The 21,586-nt window shown below is 43.8% G+C and overlaps 1 protein-coding gene across 2 annotated transcripts in view; it reads right to left on the reverse strand.

Annotated features, from left to right (window-relative positions):
- Positions 1–21,586, reverse strand: part of mdfi (MyoD family inhibitor) — a 109,510-nt gene that overhangs the window by 42,697 nt on the left and 45,227 nt on the right. For both annotated transcript variants that reach the window (XM_062025129.1, XM_062025050.1), the window contains one exon: positions 16,027–16,131. In XM_062025129.1, coding sequence (XP_061881113.1) covers positions 16,027–16,131 — 105 coding nt within the window. The remainder of the gene's footprint in view (positions 1–16,026; positions 16,132–21,586) is intronic.

Consider the following 21,586-nt stretch of genomic DNA (forward strand, 5'->3'; position numbering starts at 1 on the left):
GTTGTGTGTCAACCTGTAATGGAAGAACTGGACATGGAACCAACAACTGAGGAGCTAAGCAACGCGATTGACAGCCTAGCATGCGGTAAATCACCTGGCAGTGACGGAATCGCAGCTGAAATCCTCAAGTGTGGAAAGCCTGCTCTCCTCGACCAACTTCACAAGCTCCTCTGTCTGTGCTGGAATGAAGGTGCTGTCCCACAGGACATGAGGGATGCTACCATCATAACCCTGTACAAGAATAAGGGAGACAGGAGTGATTGTAACAACTACCGTGGTATCTCTCTACTCAGCACTACCGGCAAACTATTTGCCAGAGTTGCACTGAATAGACTCCAGGTTCTCGCTGAGAAAATATACCCAGAATCTCAGGCAGGATTCAGAGCAGGAAGGTCTACTGCTGACATGATTTTCTCTCTGAGACAGCTGCAGGAGAAGTGTAGAGAGCAGAGAAAACCACTCTACATGGCATTTATTGACCTTACGAAAGCTTTCGACCTTGTGAGCAGGAGTGGCCTCTTTCAGCTGGCTGAACGAATAGGCTGTCCCCCCAAACTCCTTTGCATCCTCCAGTCCTTCCACACCGACATGCATGGCACCATCCAGTTCGATGGGTCCACATCAGACCCCTTCAAAATCTGCTGTGGTGTCAAGCAGGGATGCGTGCTGGCGCCCACCCCGTTTGGGATCTTCTTTTCCCTCCTCCTGCGCCAAGCATTTGGTACAGCAACTGAAGGAGTCTACCTTCACACAAGGACAGACGGTAAACTGTTCAACCATGCCCGTCTGAAAGCCAAAACAAAGGTCAGGCCACTCGTCATCCGGGACATGCTGTTTGCTGACGACGCAGCAGTGGTAGCACACTCCCAGGAGCACCTGCAAACCCTAATGGATCAGTTCACCAAAGCCTGTCAGGACTTCAGCCTGACCATCAGTCTGAGCAAAACCAAGACGATGGGACAGGGAACTGAACCACCCCCCTCTATCACCATCAACAACTACACCCTGGAAGTCGTAAACACCTTCACTTACCTCGGTTCCACCATCACCGACAACCTGTCACTCGATGCCGAACTCAGTGGCCGTATCGGAAAAGCTGCCTCAACTTTTGGGAAGCTTACAGCGAGAGTATGGGAAAACCGCAAGCTCACTATCCACACTAAGGTGCAGGTGTACAGAGCCTGTGTCACCAGCACTCTACTGTACGGTAGTGAAACCTGGACCCTATACTCCCACCAAGAGCGGCGGCTAAACATCTTCCATCTTCGCTGCCTTAGGCGTCTACTGGGCATCACCTGGAGGGACAGGATCACAAACCAATCAGTCCTGGAAAGAGCACAGCATGTGCTCCCTACTGAGGCAGCGACGTCTCCGCTGGCTGGGCCATGTCCGGCGGATGGACGATGGACGAATCCCAAAGGACATCCTCTATGCTGAACTCACAACTGGGAAGAGGCAGATTGGCCGTCCCCAGCTGCGTTACAAGGACGTCTGCAAACAAGACCTCAAGTCAATTGTCATCAGCCCCGACAGCTGGGAAGATACAGCCCAGGACCGCCTTCAGTGGCAGCAGGCACTCCGCAGCGAGCTGCTCAAGTCAGAAACCACCCTGGCCCAACACCATGAGGCTAAGAGGGCAAAGAGAAAGAAACAGGGCTCTGCGACACCGGCAACATCTATGGGACCGATCTGGATATGTGACATCTGCGGCCGGGAATGTCTCTCACGAATTGGCCTACACAGCCACAGGAGACGCTGCGACAAGACCTGACTCCGAGGCACAGGAAATCAATGGTCTTCCGAGACTGCGATGCCGATGATGATGATATATATATATATATATATATATATATATATATATATATATATATATATATATATATATATATATATATATATATATATATATTTATTTATATAGCCAAATGTATTTGGCCACCTGCCTTGACTCACATATGAACTTGAGGTGCCATCCCATTCCTAACCCATAGGGTTTAAAATGATGTCGGTCCACCTTTTGCAGCTTTTACAGCCTCTTCTGGGAAGGCTGTCCACAAGGTTGCGGAGTGTTTATAGGATTTTTCCACCGTTCTTCCAAAAGCATTGGTGAGGTCACATACTGATGTTGGTGGAGAAGGCCTGGCTCTCAGTCTCCGTTCTAATTCATTCCAAAGGTGTTCTATCGGGTTCAGGTCAGGACTCTGTGCAGGTCAGTCAAGTTCATCCACACCAGACTCTGTCATCCATGTCTTTATGGACCTTGCTTTGTGCACTGGAGCACAGTCATGTTGGAAGAGGAAGGGGCCCGCTCCAAACTGTTCCCACAAGGTTGGGAGAATGGAATTGTCCAAAATGTTTTGGTATCCTGGAGCATTCAAAGTTCATTTTACTGGAACTAAGGGGCCAAGCCCAACTACTGAAAAACAACCCCACACCATAATTCCTCCTCCACCAAATTTCACACTCGACACAATGCAGTCCGAAATGTACCGTTCTCCTGGCAACCTCCAAACCCAGACTCGTCCATCAGATTTCCAGATAGAAAAGCGTGATTCATCATTCCAGAGAAGGCGTCTCCACTGCTCTAGAGTCCAGTGGCAACGTGCTTTACACCACTGCATCCGACGCTTTGTGGCTGAGTTGCTGTTGTTCCCAAACAGTTCATTTTCTTATAATGAAGCCGACAGTTGACTTTGGAATATTTAGGAGCGAAGAAATTTCACGACTGGATTTGTTGCAGAGATGGCATCCTATGACAGTTCCACGCTGGAAACCACTGAGTTCTTGAGAGCGGCCCATTCTTTCACAAATGTTTGTAGAAACAGTCTCCATGCCTAAGTGCTTGATTTTATACACCTGTGGCCGGGCCAAGTGAATAGAAAACCGGATTCTGATCATTTGGATGGGTGACCCAATACTTTTGGCAATATAGTGTATATATACATATATATATATATATATATATATATATATATATATATATATATATATATATATATATATATATATATATATATATATATAACCATTTAAAACCCTTCTATGTACGATTTCTTGCAGAATCTGTAATGAGTTGTAGCAACTGAAGTACACTACCGTTCAAAAGTTTGGGGTCACATTGAAATGTCCTTATTTTTTAAGGAAAAGCACTGTACTTTTCAATGAAGATAACTTTAAACTAGTCTTAACTTTAAAGAAATACACTCTATACATTGCTAATGTGGTAAATGACTATTCTAGCTGCAAATGTCTGGTTTTTGGTGCAATATCTACATAGGTGTATAGAGGCCCATTTCCAGCAACTATCACTCCAGTGTTCTAATGGTACATTGTGTTTGCTCATTGGCTCAGAAGGCTAATTGATGATTAGAAAACCCTTGTGCAATCATGTTCACACGTCTGAAAACAGTTTAGCTCGTTACAGAAGATACAAAACTGACCTTCCTTTGAGCAGATTGAGTTTCTGGAGCATCACATTTGTGGGGTCAATTAAACGCTCAAAATGGCCAGAAAAAGAGAACTTTCATCTGAAACTCTACAGTCTATTCTTGTTCTTAGAAATGAAGGCTATTTCACAAAATTGTTTGGGTGACCCCAAACTTTTGAACGGTAGTGTAGTCCTTGAGTGGAGTTTCAGCACTGTGGCTGGCCTTTAACAGGAAATGTCACAGTGCCGCTAAATTTCCCTCCCAGGACACATTGCACGCCACGCGTTGACATGATGCATCGAATAAATACCCCGTATGTCGTTATTTTTGTTACTGACGCCGTAAATGCTGAGCCATCTGTTTGTGAGGAAGAAACGATCTGTTTTCTCGTTAAAGTACAGCATGGGTCAAGGAGCGACCACAATCAACCCCCTAAAGGAAAAACACTACTTTTTATGTTGGTCTTGCGTCATCAACACAACTGTGCGCCTCTACGTAAGTTACTAGAGCCGTTATTTCCTGATGAGCCTGCACCGTTAAAGCCGAGCGTCGTGCTGAGAGTGTGACGTCCAAGCACGTCGTTCATGTTCATGACATCGCTAACGAGGTCTGACTCACACTCATGTGTTAACATGGTCTCAGGCCAGACACACTATGGTTGTCATGTCATCACAGCGAGACACAACGTCAGTGTTGACAAATCTTCTGTTGTGTGTTTTTTTCACACAAATAACATGGAGCCGCAGCACATTAAATGCATATATATATATTTATAAGCCGCTACTTTTTTCCTACACTTTGAACCCTGCGGCTTATAAAGTGGTCAAGGTCAAGGTCTCTCTAATGGTATTCGGAGGTAAAAAAAGTTGTGTAGACATTTTTAATTCAGCGTCAAGACAGAATGAAGCAAGCAAACACCAATCATATAAAACATAAAAACATTTTAAAAACCCACAAACAATCACCAGTATACAGGCACACTGTAGAACCCCCCCTCACTTCCGGTCATAAAACAATGCCCCACATCCCCGCTGGCCCACCTTTTTTGGTGGACCATAGTCTTCTGTTATGGCATACATAAATAAAACCACCATGTGATAGCCTTATTTAAGCGTGTGATGGCAGCAGCTTGTAAAACGGTGCAGCTGATTTATGGATATTTCTTCGCTAACAGCCATAATGTTTTGTGATCAATAGTTTTCGTTAAACACAAGCAGAAACACTGATGAGGAGTGTTATTGTTTGTGCTGTGGCGCCATCCTTTTGGACGAATTCGCTCACTGCAGGCAAAAATGTACTTCCGGTTTTAATGCCCTGAACCTGAAGTAAAACCGTCCGTAGCGTTTCTGCTCAAAAACATTCTTCATTCATCACTCCAAGCAATGTTTGTAAATGTTACAATTTGAATAAAACAATTCTTACTCACTAAAGCGTCCCATATGTGATGTATGTAGGATTGTTTTCATGCATATTTGTACATGCTATCGTAATATTATGAAGCTAGCATCGTTAGCATTAGCTAATATGCTACGCGTGTCTGTGTTAGTATTATTAACTTACAATGGCATTATTTTTGTATTGTTTCACCAAAACGTCAGTTATTGGGTCTGTTTAGCTAATTGGGGAGCTGGCTTGCGCAGCTCGTGGGTCCATGACGATGACTTTGGTTTTGTTTGATCAGCCGTTTTACTGCCGTGTGACAGACAACGTTTGGAAACAATTAAAGTATGTAAATAAATATTTACAAAATATTTCTGTGTATATAACTCATTTCACAACGTATATATCTGCGGCTCATAGTCCGGTGCGGCTCATTTGTGGAAAAATATTTTCTTCTTCTAAAATTTTGTGTGTGCTGCTTATATGCCGGCCGCTCTAAAGTCCGGAAAATACGGTAATCAACATCGAGTTGACATTGAAGTTTTAATGAGTGCGATATATGATTTGAGTGACGGACATGTTGGCCAAATTGAGAATTGTTGAGCCTCGCGTTTGTTCGTCTCTCGGCAGGCAGAAAGAGGTCTCACTCTGTGCATCTCTCTCAGCACCTGAGCACGCTTATTTAACAGTACAATTAACTGAACGCAGTGAAGTGGGTCCATGACGATGACTTCTGTTTTGTTTGATCAGCCGTTTTACTGCCATGTTACAGACACCGTTTGGAAACAATTAAGGTGTGTGAATAAACATTTACAAAATATTTCTGTGTAAATAACTCATTTCACGACATTTATATATGCGGCTTATAGTCCGGTGCGGCTAATTTGTGGAAAAATATTTTCTTCTTCTAAAATTTTGTGGGTGCGGCTCTATAGTCCGGAAAATACCGTAATCAACATCGAGTTGACATTGAAGTTTTAATTAGTGCGATATATGATCGCAAAAGGCTGAAGTTTTTGTTTAGCATTTGAGTGACGTACATGCTGGCCAAATTGAGAATTGTTGACATCACGTTTGTTCGTTTCTCACTTCAAATAGAATTAACTGAACGCAGTGAGGTGGGTCCATGACGATGACTTCTGTTTTGTTTGGTCAGCTGTTTTACTGCCGTGTGACAATCACCGTTTGGAAACAATTCCAGTATGTAAATAAACATTTAAAAAATATTTCTGTGTAAATAACTAATTTCACAACGTATATATCTGCTTGGTTAATGGTTAACATTGAATTGGCAATTCAGAACATTTTAATAAACCATTAAAAATTAGCTGGGATCAAAGTGTTGTTTGCTGATTAATGATTTAAAGGCCTACTGAAATGAAATGTTCTTATTTAAACGGGGATAGCAAATCCATTCTATGTGTCATACTTGATCATTTCGCGATATTGCCATATTTTTGCTGAAATGATTTAGTAGAGAACATTGACGATAAAGTTTTGGTCGCTGATAAAAAAGCCTTGCCTGTACCGGAAGTAGCGTGACGTCACAGGTTGAACATTTGCACATTGTTTACACTAGCAGCGAGAGCGATTCGGACCGAGAAAGCGACGATTACCCCATTAATTTGAGCCAGGATGAAAGATTTGTGGATGAGGGACGTGAGAGTGAAGGATTAGAGTGCAGTGCAGGACGTATCTTTTTTCGCTCTGACCGTAACTTAGGTACAAGGGATCATTGGATTCCACACTCTCTCCTTTTTCTATTGTGGATCACGGATTTGTATTTTAAACCACCTCGGATACTATATCCTCTTGAAAATGAGAGTCGAGAACGCGAAATGGACATTCACAGTGACTTTTATCTCCATGACAATACATCGGCGTAACACTTTAGCTACGGAGCTAACATGATAGCATCGTACTTAACTGCATATAGAAACAGACGAAATAAGCCCCTGACTGGAAGGATAGACAGAAGATCAACAATACTACCAAACTCTGGACCTGTAACCACACGGTTAATACTGTACCGCCTGGCGAAGCCTAGCAATGCTGTTGCTAACGACGCCATTGAAGCTAACTTAGCTACGGGACCTCGACAGAGCTATGCTAAAAACATTAGCTCTCCACCTACGCCAGCCCTCATCTGCTCATCACCACCCGTGCTCACCTGCGTTCCAGCGATCGACGGCGCGACGAAGGACTTCACCCGATCATCGATGCGGTCGGCGGCCCAGAGACAGAGAAAGTCAAGGTGAGGACAGCGGCGCGGCGGCGGGCGTTGTAGCTTTCGACGACACCCCCGGCCGCCATCAGAGTCGGCAAGAAACAGATATTTCCCCAAAGTTACGTACGTGACATGCACATAGCGGCACGCACATACGGGCAAGTGATCAAATGTTTGGAAGCCAAAGCTGTACTCACGGTAGCGCGTCTGCTATCCAACTCAAAGTCCTCCTGGTTGTGTTGCTGTAGCCAGCCGCTAATACACCGATCCCACCTACAGCTTTCTTCTTTGCAGTCTCCATTGTTCATTAAACAAATTGCAAAAGATTCACCAACACAGATGTCCAGAATACTGTGGAATTTAGCGATGAAAACAGACGACTTAAGCTGGCTACCATGTTATTCCAAAATGTCTGGTTCAACCAGTGACGTCACGCGCAAACGTCATCACACAGAGACGTTTTCAGCCGGAAGTTTCCCGGGAAATTTAAAATTGCACTTTATAAGTTAACCCGGCCGTATTGGCATGTGTTGCAATGTTAAGATTTCATCATTGATATATAAACTATCAGACTGCGTGGTCGGTAGTAGTGGGTTTCAGTAGGCCTTTAATTATTTTCGCATGTTCATGCATTTTATGTGTAAACCCCAAAACCAGTGAAGTTGGCACGTCGTGTAAATGGTAAATAAAAACAAAATACAATGATTTGCAAATCCTTTTCAACCTATATTCAATTGAATAGACTGCAAAGACAAGATACTTAACGTTCGAACTGGAAAACGTTGTTATTTTTTGCAAATATTAGCTCATTTGGAATTTGAAGCCTGCAACAGGTTTCAAAAAACCTGGAACAAGTGACAAAAAAGACTGAGAAAGTTGAGAAATGCTCATCAAACACTTATTTGGAACATTCCACAGGTGAACAGGCTAATTGGGAACAGGTGGGTGTCATGATTGGGTATAAAAGCAGCTTCCATGAAATGCTCAATCATTCACAAATAAGGTTTGGGCGAGGGTCACCACTTTGTGAACAAATGCGTGAGCAAATTGTCGAACAGTTTAAGAACAACATTTCTCAACGTGCTTTTACAAGGAATTTAATGATTTCACCATCTACAGTCTGTAATATCATGAAAAGGGTCGGAGAATCTGGAGAAATTGTCACAACATGGACTATGGCGACGCAAATTACTGCGTAGATTGCTTTCCCTTAGTGCAAAATGACTGGACCGGACAAGGCTTGCAGGTAAAGACATGTTTAATTTATATCAAAAGAATAAACAAAAGGCGCGCACAAGGCAGAGATACAAACTAAACGCAGGGAACAAAACGTAAACACGTAGCGTGAAACTATGGACATGAATAAACAAAAAGCTTTAAAAATGAAAACGAGCAACATGAACTGTGGTATCGCATGACATATCAAGGGTTGGAGTTGGGGGTTAAATCACCAAAATGATTCCCGGGCGCGGCGCCGCTGCTGCCCACTGCTCCCCAAGGGGATGGGTCAAATGCAGAGGACAAATTTCACCACATCTAGTGTGTGTGTGACAATCATTGGTACTTTAATTTAATAAGCAAGACTTACTGTGGCAAGAAAAGCGCATGTACAGAGCATGGAAAGATCATCAGAGTAACAAGGGAAATGTCGCCAGGACGACCAACTGAAAATGACAGGCTTAAATAGTAGTGACATGATTAACACAGGTGCGTGAGTCCAAAACGTGAAACAGGTGAAACTAATGAGTTGTCATGGAAACAAAACAAACAAGAGTGCAAGAACAGGAACTAAAAAGAGTCCAAAAACCAAACAGAACATAGCCAAACAAAACCTTATCAAAAGACATGACAGAAATCACTGCACGTAAGCAATTATATTACGAACCTTCTATCCCTCAGGCGGTACTGCATCAAAAAGTGACATCAGTGTGTAAAGGATATCACCACATGGGCTCAGGAACACTTCAGAAAACCACTGTCAGTAACTACAGTTTGTCGCTACATCTGTAAGTGAAAGGTAAAACTCTATTATGCAAAGCGAAAGCCATTTATCAACAACACCCAGAAACGCTGCTGGCTTCGCTGGGCCAGAACTCATCTAAGATGGACTGATGCAAAGTGGAAAAGTGTTCTATGGTCTGACGAGTCCACATTTCAAATAGTTTTCGGAAACTGTGGACGTTGTGTCCTCCGGGCCAAAGAGGAAAAGAACCATCCGGATTGTTTTAGGCGCAAAGTTCAATAGCCAGCATCTGTGATGGTATAGGGGTGTGTTAGTGCCCAAGACATGGGTAACTTACACATATGTGAAGGCACCATTAATGCTGAAAGGTACATACAGGTTTTGGAGCAACATATGTTGCCATCCATGCAACGTTTTCATGGACGCCCCTGCTTATTTCAGCAAGTCAATGCCAAGCCACATGTTACAACAGTGTGGCTTCATACTAAAAGAGTGCGGGTACTGGCCTGCTTGTAGTCCAGACCTGTGTCCCATTGAAAATGTGTGGGGCAATATGAAGCCTAAAATACCACAATGGAGACCCCAGACTGTTGAACAACTTAAGCTGTACATCAAGCAAGAATGGGAAAGAATTCCACCTGAAAAGCTTCAAAAATTGGTCTCCTCAGTTCCCAAATGTTTACTGACTGTTAAAAGGAAAGGCCATGTAACACAGTGGTAAAAATGCCCCTGTGCCAACTTTTTTTTCAATGTGTTTCTGCCATTAAATTTTAAGTTAATGATTAATTGCAAAAATACATTAAGTTTTCTCAGTTCGAACTAGGGCTGGGCGATATATCGATATACTCGATATATCGCGGGTTTGTCTCTGTGCGATATAGAAAATGACTATATCGTGATATTCGAGTATACGTTCTCACGCAATTGCTTTTAGCTGCGGGGCATTAAACTGCATGTTTCTCACTCTTTCCTGTCTCTCCTTTTCACAGAGACTTTAAAACAAGCGCACCTTTTTACATACGTCACATACAACGTCACACGCTCCTGTGATGAGCGTTAGCTGTGATGCAAACAGCTAACGGTGTGGTTTGAGTGGTAATACGAGAGAAAGAATGTGCGAATCTGGTAACAAATGGAGAATAATTAATTCCCAAGAAAAACAGCACGAGGTTCATCGTCTGACGGTGGTTTGACTTCAAGCGCGAATATGTCTTTACATCATGTCAACATCTCCGTTCGGTGCCACACCAACTAAATGCCGAAGCAACTATTTCCACATCAACACGTAGGACATATACTATTTGATATGCAGCTCATTTTTATGTGACACTTATTGAAATATCTTGTGTGTCATCATGCACAAAAGGGCACTTATAGCTTGTTTTAAAATGTCTCTGACAATCTTGCACTTTCTGTTTTGGAAATGACATGAATGTTTGTGCCACTGCTTAATAACTGTTTAATAAATACACTTTTGGTAAATTGACTTAGTTGTGATTTCCCTCTCTGCATGAAAGTTTAAAATGAGCATGTATTAATGCAGTATGAACAAGAATGTTTTAATGTAGACACATAGAATCGTCATACTGCTGTGATTATATGTATCAAGTTTTCATTTAAGGCTAAGGCAAAATATCGAGATATATATCGTGTATCGCGATATGGCCTAAAAATATCGAGATATTAAAAAAAGGCCATATCGCCCAGCCCTAGTTCGAACATTAAATATCTTGTCTTTGCGGTCTATTCAATTGAATATACAATGAAAAGGATTCGCAAATCATTGTATTCTGTTCTTATTTGCAAATTACACAATGTGCCAACTTCACTGGTTTTGGGTTTTGTATAAAAGATGAAATTGGAATCGTAATTTTGGAGAGAAAAATTGCAATGAGGTTTTTTCTCCAAATTGTGCAGCCCTACTATAAGTCGTTCATGCAGAAAGAATGTGAGAAGTGTTGAACATGGCATTGGATTTGGACCAAACCCTTTCTGCGAAACTCTTTGCACACCATATGGACCCAGCAGGTTCCATAGATTTTATTGGAATGTAATAAAAAAAAGCACTCAACGGACTAAATAAGAAAAAAACCTTGACTGAAACTGGCACCAGCGTAGTTCTGAAAATAGACACACACAAACACAGCAGACGGAACAGGTAGAGGCAAACCCACTGACAGAGACACACACACACACACTTGCCCCTAACCTACATGTACGCTACCGACTGTGCTGCGGGTCAGTCAGTTGCCACAAAGTAGCTATTACCAAAGGGTAGGATGTGATCTGTCACCGGAGTCCCGGAAACAAACGCTCATAGCTCGCAATCACAGGCTCATACCTCCACTTCCAACCTCCCACTCCTCATTTGCTGTGGAACGGTAGAAAGAGCAGACTTAGACAATGTGGAGCGTTTGTATTTTTTTACATCGTGTTTAGAAGCCAATCATTAAGACACTTAGCGCCATAGCTGTGGGCGCTATTACTGTGGAACTCAACCTCTTAAGTCAGTAAATGACACAGTAGAGCTATTGGGTTCACATTTGCCTTATTTCCAACTGGAGCAAGACAAATATACATCAATGGTGGTGTCATGGCAGCGTGATTGTGCAACCTTTGGCTTTGACACAGTAGGCGTAGCTGAGCTCCAGACGACAAGAGTGAGAGACTGTCTCTCTGGCTGACATGTCGGACTGATATGAGGGAGGGAAACGGGGGGGGGGGGGTGTTTGATAGCAATATGACTCACGACATTTATCCATCTATTTCTTACACGTGCACATCGACAAAGAAGAGCCAAGAGGAGCAAAAAGGAACGCAAAACTGGCCCGTCTGAGGGAATTCAGTCAGACTTGACCTGAATAAATCCATTAGCATCTCGTTATTATAATGGACTAAGACTTGAACTTTAGCAGACACATTAAGTCAATAACACCAGCAGCTTTTTACCACCTAGAAAAACATGTTTGAAATCAGAGGAATGATGCCTAAATCAGACTTAGAAAGACTAATCCATGCCTTGGTCTCTAGCAGGTCTCGAAACCAGCTGCAAAGCAGCTGCAGTACATCTAAAATGCTGCTGCTCAAGTCCTGACTAGAACCAGGAAATATGACCAGTACTCAGGTTACTGCACTGGCTTCCTGTTGCCCAGAGAATATACTTTAATACAGCTCGGCTTGTGTACAAGTCTTTTCGTGGTCTTGTGCCAAAGTACATCTCTGACGTGTTAGAACCGTATGAACCATCTCGGGCTCTGAGAACCTCAGGGAGTGGTCTCCTGCTGGTGCCCAGAGTCAGGACCAAACATGGTGAAACTGTGTTCCAGTTTTATGCTACTAAAATAAATCAGGAATAGTCTTCCAGAAGATGTGAGACAGGCCTTGAATCCAGGCTGAAAACACGTTTATATAATTCTGCATATGGCGATTAAAAATAGTTTATCTACACTCTTTGATTTGAATTTAAATTATGTTTGTTTCTATGATGATTTTATTTAATGATTTTAATTTGAACTGTTTTCATTTTTACCCTCTTCTAATTTTCTGTAAAACACTTAAATGGCCTAATAACAAACTTCCATCCATCCATTTTCAGACACATATATACAGTATACATATACATGTACAGTATACAGACACATATATATATATATATATATATATATATATATATATATATATATATATATATATATATATATATATGTATATATGTATATATATATATATATATATGTATATATATATATATATATATATTATATGTATATATATATATATAATATATATATATATATATATATATATATATAAATATATATATATATATATATATATATATATATATATATATATATATATATATATATATATATATATATATATATATATATATATATATACATTAATATACACATATATATACATACATGTATATATATATATATATATATATATATATATATATATATATATATATATATATATACATTTATATACATATATATACATATATTTATATATACATATCAGTGACGTGCGGTGAGGTTCATGGCTGGTGAGGCACTGACTTCATCACAGTCAGATTTACAAACATATGAACCCTAAAGAGTATCTTATTCACCATTTGATTGGCAGCAGTTAACGGGTTATGTTTAAAAGCTCATACCAGCATTCTTCCCTGCATGGCACTCAGCATCAAGCAAAAAAGCACATTTAATTAAAAAAACGTTATTATGGTCTTACCTTTATGTAATATATTGGGTTGGAGGAATAACCAGGCGAGGTGATGAAGTACGTCTCTTTACTGTAGACTTCAGAACAGACTCAACACACTTGACGTCAGGTGCGCAACACCACGTAAATCGTTGGCCAACCAAAAAGTAACCCAGTACACTATAGCCAACATTAACCAGGAGATGGCAACAGACAAACATCCATCCATCCATTTTCTACCGCGTATTCCCTTCGGGGTCGCGGGGGGCGCTGGAGCCTATCTCAGCTACAATCGGGCGGAAGGCGGGGTACACCCTGGACAAGTCGCCACCTCATCGCAGGCCAACACAGACTAGACAGACAACATTCACACTCACATTCACACACTAGGGCCAATTTAGTGTTGCCAATCAACCTATCCCCAGGTGCATGTCTTTGGAGGTGGGAGGAAGGCGGAGTACCCGGAGGGAACCCACGCAGTCACGGGGAGGACATGCAAACTCCACACAGAAAGATCCCGAACCCGGGATTGAACTCACGACTACTCAGGACCTTCGTATTGTGAGGCAGACGCACTAACCCCTCTTCCACCGTGCTGCCCACAGACAAACATAGATCACTCTATTACATTCCTCCCCTTTTAGAAATGTAGAAGTTACTCAAAAGAAATAAACAACCGAATCAAAAAATGCAGCAGGCTCAATAAGAAGCCAAAAAGTGCAAAAGCAATAATGTTCGTGTTGGAGGAGTTGTGAATGAATGAAATATGAAATCCGTGCTGCAGTCTGCAGGTGTACCTAATGTTGTGGCCCTGTCATTCACAACTCCTCCAACACGAACATTATTGTTTTTGCACTTTTGGCTTCTTATTAAATAACTTTTTTAAATAGATTTAATCTTGCACGTGGAAAGTTTAAGTGTGGGCTTTAGTTGATATAACACTCCCGTCAGGGGGTGCATTCTACGGCGGGGTGCATTCTCTACCACCAGGAGGCGGGATTACTGCGAGCCTCACACAGTGCGTCTTCGCAGCAGTTTTATGATTGCTCAGCACAAGAAATACTTTACACACATACAGTTGTTGACAAAATACACTGTACATTATATACCTCAGCTAACTAAACTATGGAAATGTATAATATTGTTCATATAGCAAATACGGTCTCACTGCACAGCAGGCCAGCAGTTAGCCGAGTCCGCAATCCATGTTGAGGCACAACGTAGTGACGTGCCTCAACTGGCTGCTGATCACAGCAGGTCTCTTCTCAGTATTTGAACGGCAAATTCAGCGATTTTGAATAAAAATAATCTAAAACTGGTGAAGTTAAATGGAAAATAACTTTATAGTATAATCACTGGATACATATAACAATTTAATTAATTTGTTTTCTTTTTACATTTTTTTTCTTTCCATGATGGCAGGTGAGGCCCCGCCTCACCTGGTGGTAGTATTATTCTCTGGGCCTGTTTTGCTGCCAATGGAACTGGTGCTTTAAATGGGACAATGAAAAGGGAGGATTACCTCCAAATTCTTCAGGACAACCTAAATCATCAGCCCGGATGTTGGGTCTTGACGCAGTTGGGTGGTCCAACAGGACAATGACCCCAAACACACGTCAAAAGTGGTAAAGGAATGGCTAAATCAGGCTAGAATTAAGGTTTTAGAATGGCCTTCCCAAAGTCCTGACTTAAATGTGTGGACAATGCTGAAGAAACAAGTCCATGTCAGAAAACCAACACATTTAGCTGAACTGCCCCAATTTTGTCAAGAGGAGTGGTCAAAAATTCAAGCAGAAGCTTGCCAGAAGCTTCTGGATGGCTACCAGAAGCGCCTTATTGCAGTGAAACTTACAAGGGACATGTAAGCAAATATTAACATTGCTGTATGTATACTTTTGACCCAGCAGATTTGCTCACATTTTCAGTAGACCCATAATACATTCATAAAAGAACCAAACTTCATGAATGTTTTTGTGACCAACAAGTATGTGCTCCAATCACTCTATCACAAAAAAAATAAGAGTTGTAGAAATGATTGGAAACTCAAGACAGCCATGACATTATGTACATGTAGCTCTGATGTGCTACTTTTGTTGTGTAGCTTGTAGTGTAGCTTGCTACAATTCTCCTGAGATAGATTCCCCTGTAGCTTAACTACATTTAATGGAGAGTAACTTGTAGCTTAGCGTACTACATTACTACATTTTCCAAGTAGCTTGCCATCACTGTACACTGTTGCTGTTGAACTAAAACACAAATGGTGTGGCTCAAATATCACACAGAGCGAATTAAAGGTGACTTAATTCCTTCGAAAGTACAAAATGTTCTTGTAAGAAAGACAGACAAAGGTTGAGAGAGTGAGGTTTAGAGGCTGACGGAAGGGAACGTGACGTCAGACGTTAACTGATTTAATCTAATATCCATTTAGGGTTCATATTGATTCGACTGATTACATAACGTGCCGCGAACAGTGAACAATGAAATGAGACCTACAAATGGAAGCACATGTCACGGTGGCAGTCACATTTACCTCGCGTTGACGAGGTAACCTGGTTTGCATTTGGGAGAAGAGAAAGGAAGAATAAAGGAGGGAAGTGTGCTGATTTGGAATCCAACTTGTTTTATGCACTGAAATCAGGATCTTAACCTATTTGGCTGACAACCTGGATTTTTCTGCGGGGCTACTGGTAAAAGGTCAGGATATGTGACTCATCCGACCTGGTAATATGTAATGGAAACACCACTTTCACGAGCCTCCCTCCGTTTGTGCGTCTGCGTGTGAACGTCTGCGTGAGAACGCGCTGTTTACTCACACGTGATACTCCTGCCGCTTTTGCATTTGCCGCCGTCCTCGCCCTGTGACCTCTCGGGGTGATCCGACCTCAATATGAGGGGCTCAGTGTAGGTGTTGGCCACATCTGAAAGACAAACAGACACGTTACTTGACATCGTAACCATCGCATGAAACCACGCAATTGACCATTTTGAGAGAACTCCATTTTGAAAGGGGATTCTCACCCCGTTCTGTGTGACTTGCTGCTTTCCTTGGCCTTATCTACGTGATTAACCATCCGTGCACTCCCCCCCGCTGAGTAAACATGTCAACCCTCGTGTTGTTCACGTCCGCGAGCACTTCGTTCATTCAAGAAGCAGTTGTGCTGACTCCAACAAAACAGAAGATTTTGTCTGTGTTGATGTGCTCTCTGTCCTGAACTTGCATCTGGAAGTCGTTAAGAGTCATCCCCTTGGGACTGTTCAGGTTTCTATGTGCACGTTTGTGTAACCTGAAATCTCGTGGCTCGTTGACTGTTTATGTGAAAGTGCATTTATGTACAGTCGTGGTCAAAAGTTTACATACACTTGTAAAGAACATAATGTCATGGCTGTCGTGAGTTTCCAATCATTTCTACAACTCTTATTTTTTTGTGATAGAGTGATTGGAGCACATACTTGTTGGTCACAAACAACATTCATGAAGTTTGGTTCTTTTATAAATGTATTATGGGTCTACTGAAAATGTGAGCAAATCGGCTGGGTCAAAAGTATACATACAGCAATGTTAATATTTGGTTACATGTCCCTTCGCAAGTTTCACTGCAATAAGGCGCTTTTGGTAGCCATCCACAAGCTTCTGGCAAGCTGGTGAATTTTTGACCACTCCTCTTGACAATTTTTTTTTCATCTGACATCACATAGACAAAGATAAGACCTTCTGGAGGACAGTTCTGTGGTCAGATGAAACAAAAAAAAATTGCTGTTTGGCCACAACACCCAGCAATATGTTTGGAGGAGAAAAGGTGAGGCCTTTAATCACAGGAACACCATTCCCACCGTCAAGCATGGTGGTGGTAGTATTATGCTCTGGGACTGTTTTGCTGCCAATGGAGCTGGTGCTTTAAATGGGACAATGAAAAAAGAGGATTACCTCCAAATTCTTCAGGACAACCTAAAATCATCAGCCCGGAGGTTGGAACTTGGGCGCAGTTGGGTGTTTCAACAGGACAATGACCCCAAACACACATCAAAAGTGGTAAAGGAATGGCTAAATCAGGCTAGAATTAAGGTTTTAGAATGACCTTCCCAAAGTCCTGACTTAAATGTGTGGACAATGCTGAAGAAACAAGTCCATGTCAGAAAACCAACACATTTAGCTGAACTGCACCAATTTTGTCACGAGGAGTGGTCAAAAATTCAACCACAAGCTTGTGGATGGCTACCAGAAGCACCTTATTGTAGTGAAACTTGCCAAGGGACATGTAAGCAAATATTAACATTGCTGTATGTATACTTTTGACCCAGCAGATTTGCTCACATTTTCAGTAGACCCATAATAAAATCATAAAAGAACCAAACTTTGTGTTTTTTGTGACCAACAATTATGTTCTCTACAAATGTATGTAAACTTTTGATCGTGACTGTATATAAATATATGTATATATATGTATATATATATATATATATATATATATATATATATATATATATATATATATATATATATATATATATATATATATATATATATATATATATATATATACACACACACATACATACATACATACATACATACATATGTACATCTATATACATTAGGGGTATAACGGTACGTGTATTTATTTGTATTGAACCGTTTCGGTACGGGGTTTAGGTTCGGAGGTGTACCGAACGAGTTTCCACACAAAATTATTAAGTAGCCGCCTCCGCTTCCTTCTGCCTCTGTCTCTGTCAGTACTCTACACAGCAGCCAGCATTGTCCCACCCACACAACCATCTGATTGGTTACAAACAGAGCGGTAACAGCCAATCAGCAGTGCGTATTCTGAGTGCATGTAGTAGTCAGTGCTTAGCGTTTAGCACAGGGGTCCCCAAACGTTTTGAGTTCGGGGCCGCATTGGGGTAAAACAATTTGGCTGGGGGCTGCACTATATATATATATATATATATATATATATATATATATATATATATATATATATATATATATATATATATATGTGTATATATTATATGTAAATGTGTGTGTGTGTATGTGTGTGTGTATATGCATATGTATATGCTCCTCTCTTAGATGCCACCTTACCATGGTAGAGGAGTTTGCGTGTCCCAATGATCCTAGGAGCTATGTTGTCTGGGGGCTTTATGCCCCCTGGTAGGATCTCCCAAGATAAACAGGTCCTAGGTGAGGGATCAGACAAAGAGCAGCTCGAAGACCTCCATGAAAAATAAAAGCAAAGGACCCAGATTTCCCTCGCCCGGACGCGGGTCACCGGGGCCCCCCTCTGGAGCCAGGCCCGGAGGTGGGGCACGATGGCGAGCGCCTGGTGGCCGGGCCTGTCCCCATGGGGCCCGGCCGGGCACAGCCCGAAGAGGCAACGTGGGTCCCCTCTCCAATGGGCTCACCACCCATAGCAGGGGTCATAGAGGTCGGGTGCGATGTGAGCTGGGCGGCAGCCGAAGGCAGGGCACTTGGCGGTCCGATCCTCGGCTACAGAAGCTAGCTCTTGGGACGTGGAACGTCACCTCGCTGGGGGGGAAGGAGCCTGAGCTAGTGCGCAAGGTGGAGAAGTTCCGGCTAGATAAGTCGGACTCACTTCGACGCACAGCAAGGGCTCTGGAACCAGTTCTCTCGAGAGGGGCTGGACTCTCTTCCACTCTGGCGTTGCTGGCAGTGAGAGGCGACGGGCTGGGGTGGCAATTCTTGTTGCCCCCCGGCTCAGAGCCTGCACGTTGGAGTTCAACCCGGTGGACGAGAGGGTAGCTTCCCTCCGCCTTCGGGTGGGGAAATGGGTCCTGACTGTGGTTTGCGCTTACGCGCCAAACCGCAGCTCAGAGTACCCACCCTTTTTGGATTCACTCGAGGGAGTACTTGAGAGTGATTCCCTTGTTCTACTGGGGGACTTCAATGCTCATGTTGGCAACGACAGTGAAACCTGGAGAGGCGTGATTGGGAAGAATGGCCGCTCGGATCTGAAACCGAGCGGTGTTTTGTTATTGGACTTTTTTTGCCCGTCACAAATTGTCCATGACGAACACCATGTTCAAACATAAGGGTGTCCATATGTGCACTTGGCACCAAGACACCCTAGGCCGCAGTTCCATGATCGACTTTGTAGTTGTGTTATCGGATTTGCGGCCTCATGTTTTGGACACTCGAGTGAAGAGAGGGGCGGAGCTTTCTACCGATCACCACCTGGTGGTGAGTTGGCTGCGATGGTGGGGGAGGATGCCGGACAGGCCCAAACGCATTGTGAGGGTTTGCTGGGAACGTCTGGCAGAGTCACCTGTCAGAGAGAGTTTCAATTCCCACCTCCGGAAGAACTTTGAACACGAGGGAGGTGCTGGACATTGAGTCCGAATGGACCATGTTCCGCACCTCTATTGTCGAGGCGGCTGATTAGAGCTGTGTCCGCAAGGTAGTTGGTGCCTGTCGTGGCGGTAATCCTAGAACCCGTTGGTGGACACCGGCGGTGAGGGATGCCGTCAAGCTGAAGAAGGAGTCCTATTGGGTTCTTTTAGCTCATAGGACTCCTGAGGCAGCGGACAGGTACCGACATGCCAAGCGGTGTGCGGCTTCAGCGGTCGCGGAGGCAAAAACTCGGACATGGGAGGAGTTCGGGGAAGCCATGGAAAACGACTTCCGGACGGTTTCGAAGCGATTCTGGACCACCATCCGCCGCCTCAGGAAGGGGAAGCAGTGCACTATCAACACCGTGTATGGTGAGGATGGTGTTCTGCTGACCTCGACTGCGGATGTTGTGCACCGGTGGAGGGAATACTTCGAAGACCTCCTCAATCCCACCAACACGTCTTCCTATGAGGAAGCAGTGCCTGGGGAATCTGTGCTGGGCTCTCCTATTTCTGGGTCTGAGGTTGCTGAGGTAGTTAAAAAGCTCCTCAGTGGCAAGGTGGTTGAGATCCGACCGGAGTTCCTTAAGGCTCGGGATGCTGTGGGGCTGTCTCGGTTGACAAGACTCTGCAGCATCGCGTGGACATCGGGGGCGGTACCTCTGGATTGGCAGACCGGGGTGGTAGTTCCTCTCTTTAAGAAGGGGAACCGGAGGGTGTGTTCTAACTATCGTGGGATCACACTCCTCAGCCTTCCCGGTAAGGTCTAATCAGGTGTACTGGAGAGGAGGCTACGCCGGATAGTAGAACCTCGGATTCAGGAGGAACAGTGTGGTTTTCGTCCTGGTCGTGGAACTGTGGACCAGCTCTGTACTCTCGGCAGGGTCCTTGAGGGTGCATGGGAGTTTGCCCAACCAGTCTACATGTGTTTTGTGGACTTGGAGAAGGCATTCGACCGTGTCCCTCTGGAAGTCCTGTGGGGAGTGCTCAGAGAGTATGGGGTATCGGACTGTCTGATTGTGGCGGTCCGCTCCCTGTATGATCAGTGCCAGAGCTTGGTCCGCATTGCCGGCAGTAAGTCGGACACGTTTCCAGTGAGGGTTGGACTCCGCCAAGGCTGCCCTTTGTCACCGATTCTGTTCATAACTTTTATGGACGGAATTTCTAGGCGCAGTCAAGGCGTTGAGGGGATCTGGTTTGGTGGCTGCAGGATTAGGTCTCTGCTTTTTGCAGATGATGTGGTCCTGATGGCTTCATCTGGCCAGGATCTTCAGCTCTCACTGGATCGGTTCGCAGCTGAGTGTGAAGCGACTGGGATGAGAATCAGCACCTCCAAATCCGAGTCCATGGTTCTCGCCCGGAAAAGGGTGGAGTGCCATCTCATGGGTTGCGGAGGAGACACTGCCCCAAGTGGAGGAGTTCAAGTACCTCGGAGTCTTGTTCACGAGTGAGGGAAGAGTGGATCATGAGATCGACAGGCGGATTGCTGCGGCGTCTTCAGTAATGCGGACGCTGTATCGATCCGTTGTGTTGAAAAAGGAGCTGAGCCGGAAAGCAAAGCTCTCAATTTACCGGTCGATCTACGTTCCTATCCTCACCTATGGTCATGAGCTTTGGGTTGTGACCGAAAGAACAAGATCACGGGTACAAGCGGCCGAAATGAGTTTCCTCCGCCGGGTGGCGGGGATCTCCCTTAGAGATAGGGTGAGAAGCTCTGCCATCCGGGGGGAGCTCAAAGTAAAGCCGCTGCTCCTCCACATCGAGAGGAGCCAGATGAGGTGGTTCGGGCATCTGGTCAGGATGCCACCCGAACGCCTCCCTAGGGAGGTGTTTAGGGCACAATCCGACCGGTAGGAGGCCACGGGGAAGACCCAGGACACGTTGGGAAGACTATGTCTCCCGGCTGGCCTGGGAACGCTTTGGGATCCCCGGGAGGAGCTGGACGAAGTGGCTGGGGAGAGGGAATCTGGGCTTCCCTGCTTAGGCTGCTGCCCCCGCGACCCGACCTCGGATAAGCGGAAGAAG

This window comes from Entelurus aequoreus, linkage group LG01 (genome assembly GCF_033978785.1).
Source record: "Entelurus aequoreus isolate RoL-2023_Sb linkage group LG01, RoL_Eaeq_v1.1, whole genome shotgun sequence".
Lineage (NCBI taxonomy): Eukaryota > Metazoa > Chordata > Actinopteri > Syngnathiformes > Syngnathidae > Entelurus > Entelurus aequoreus.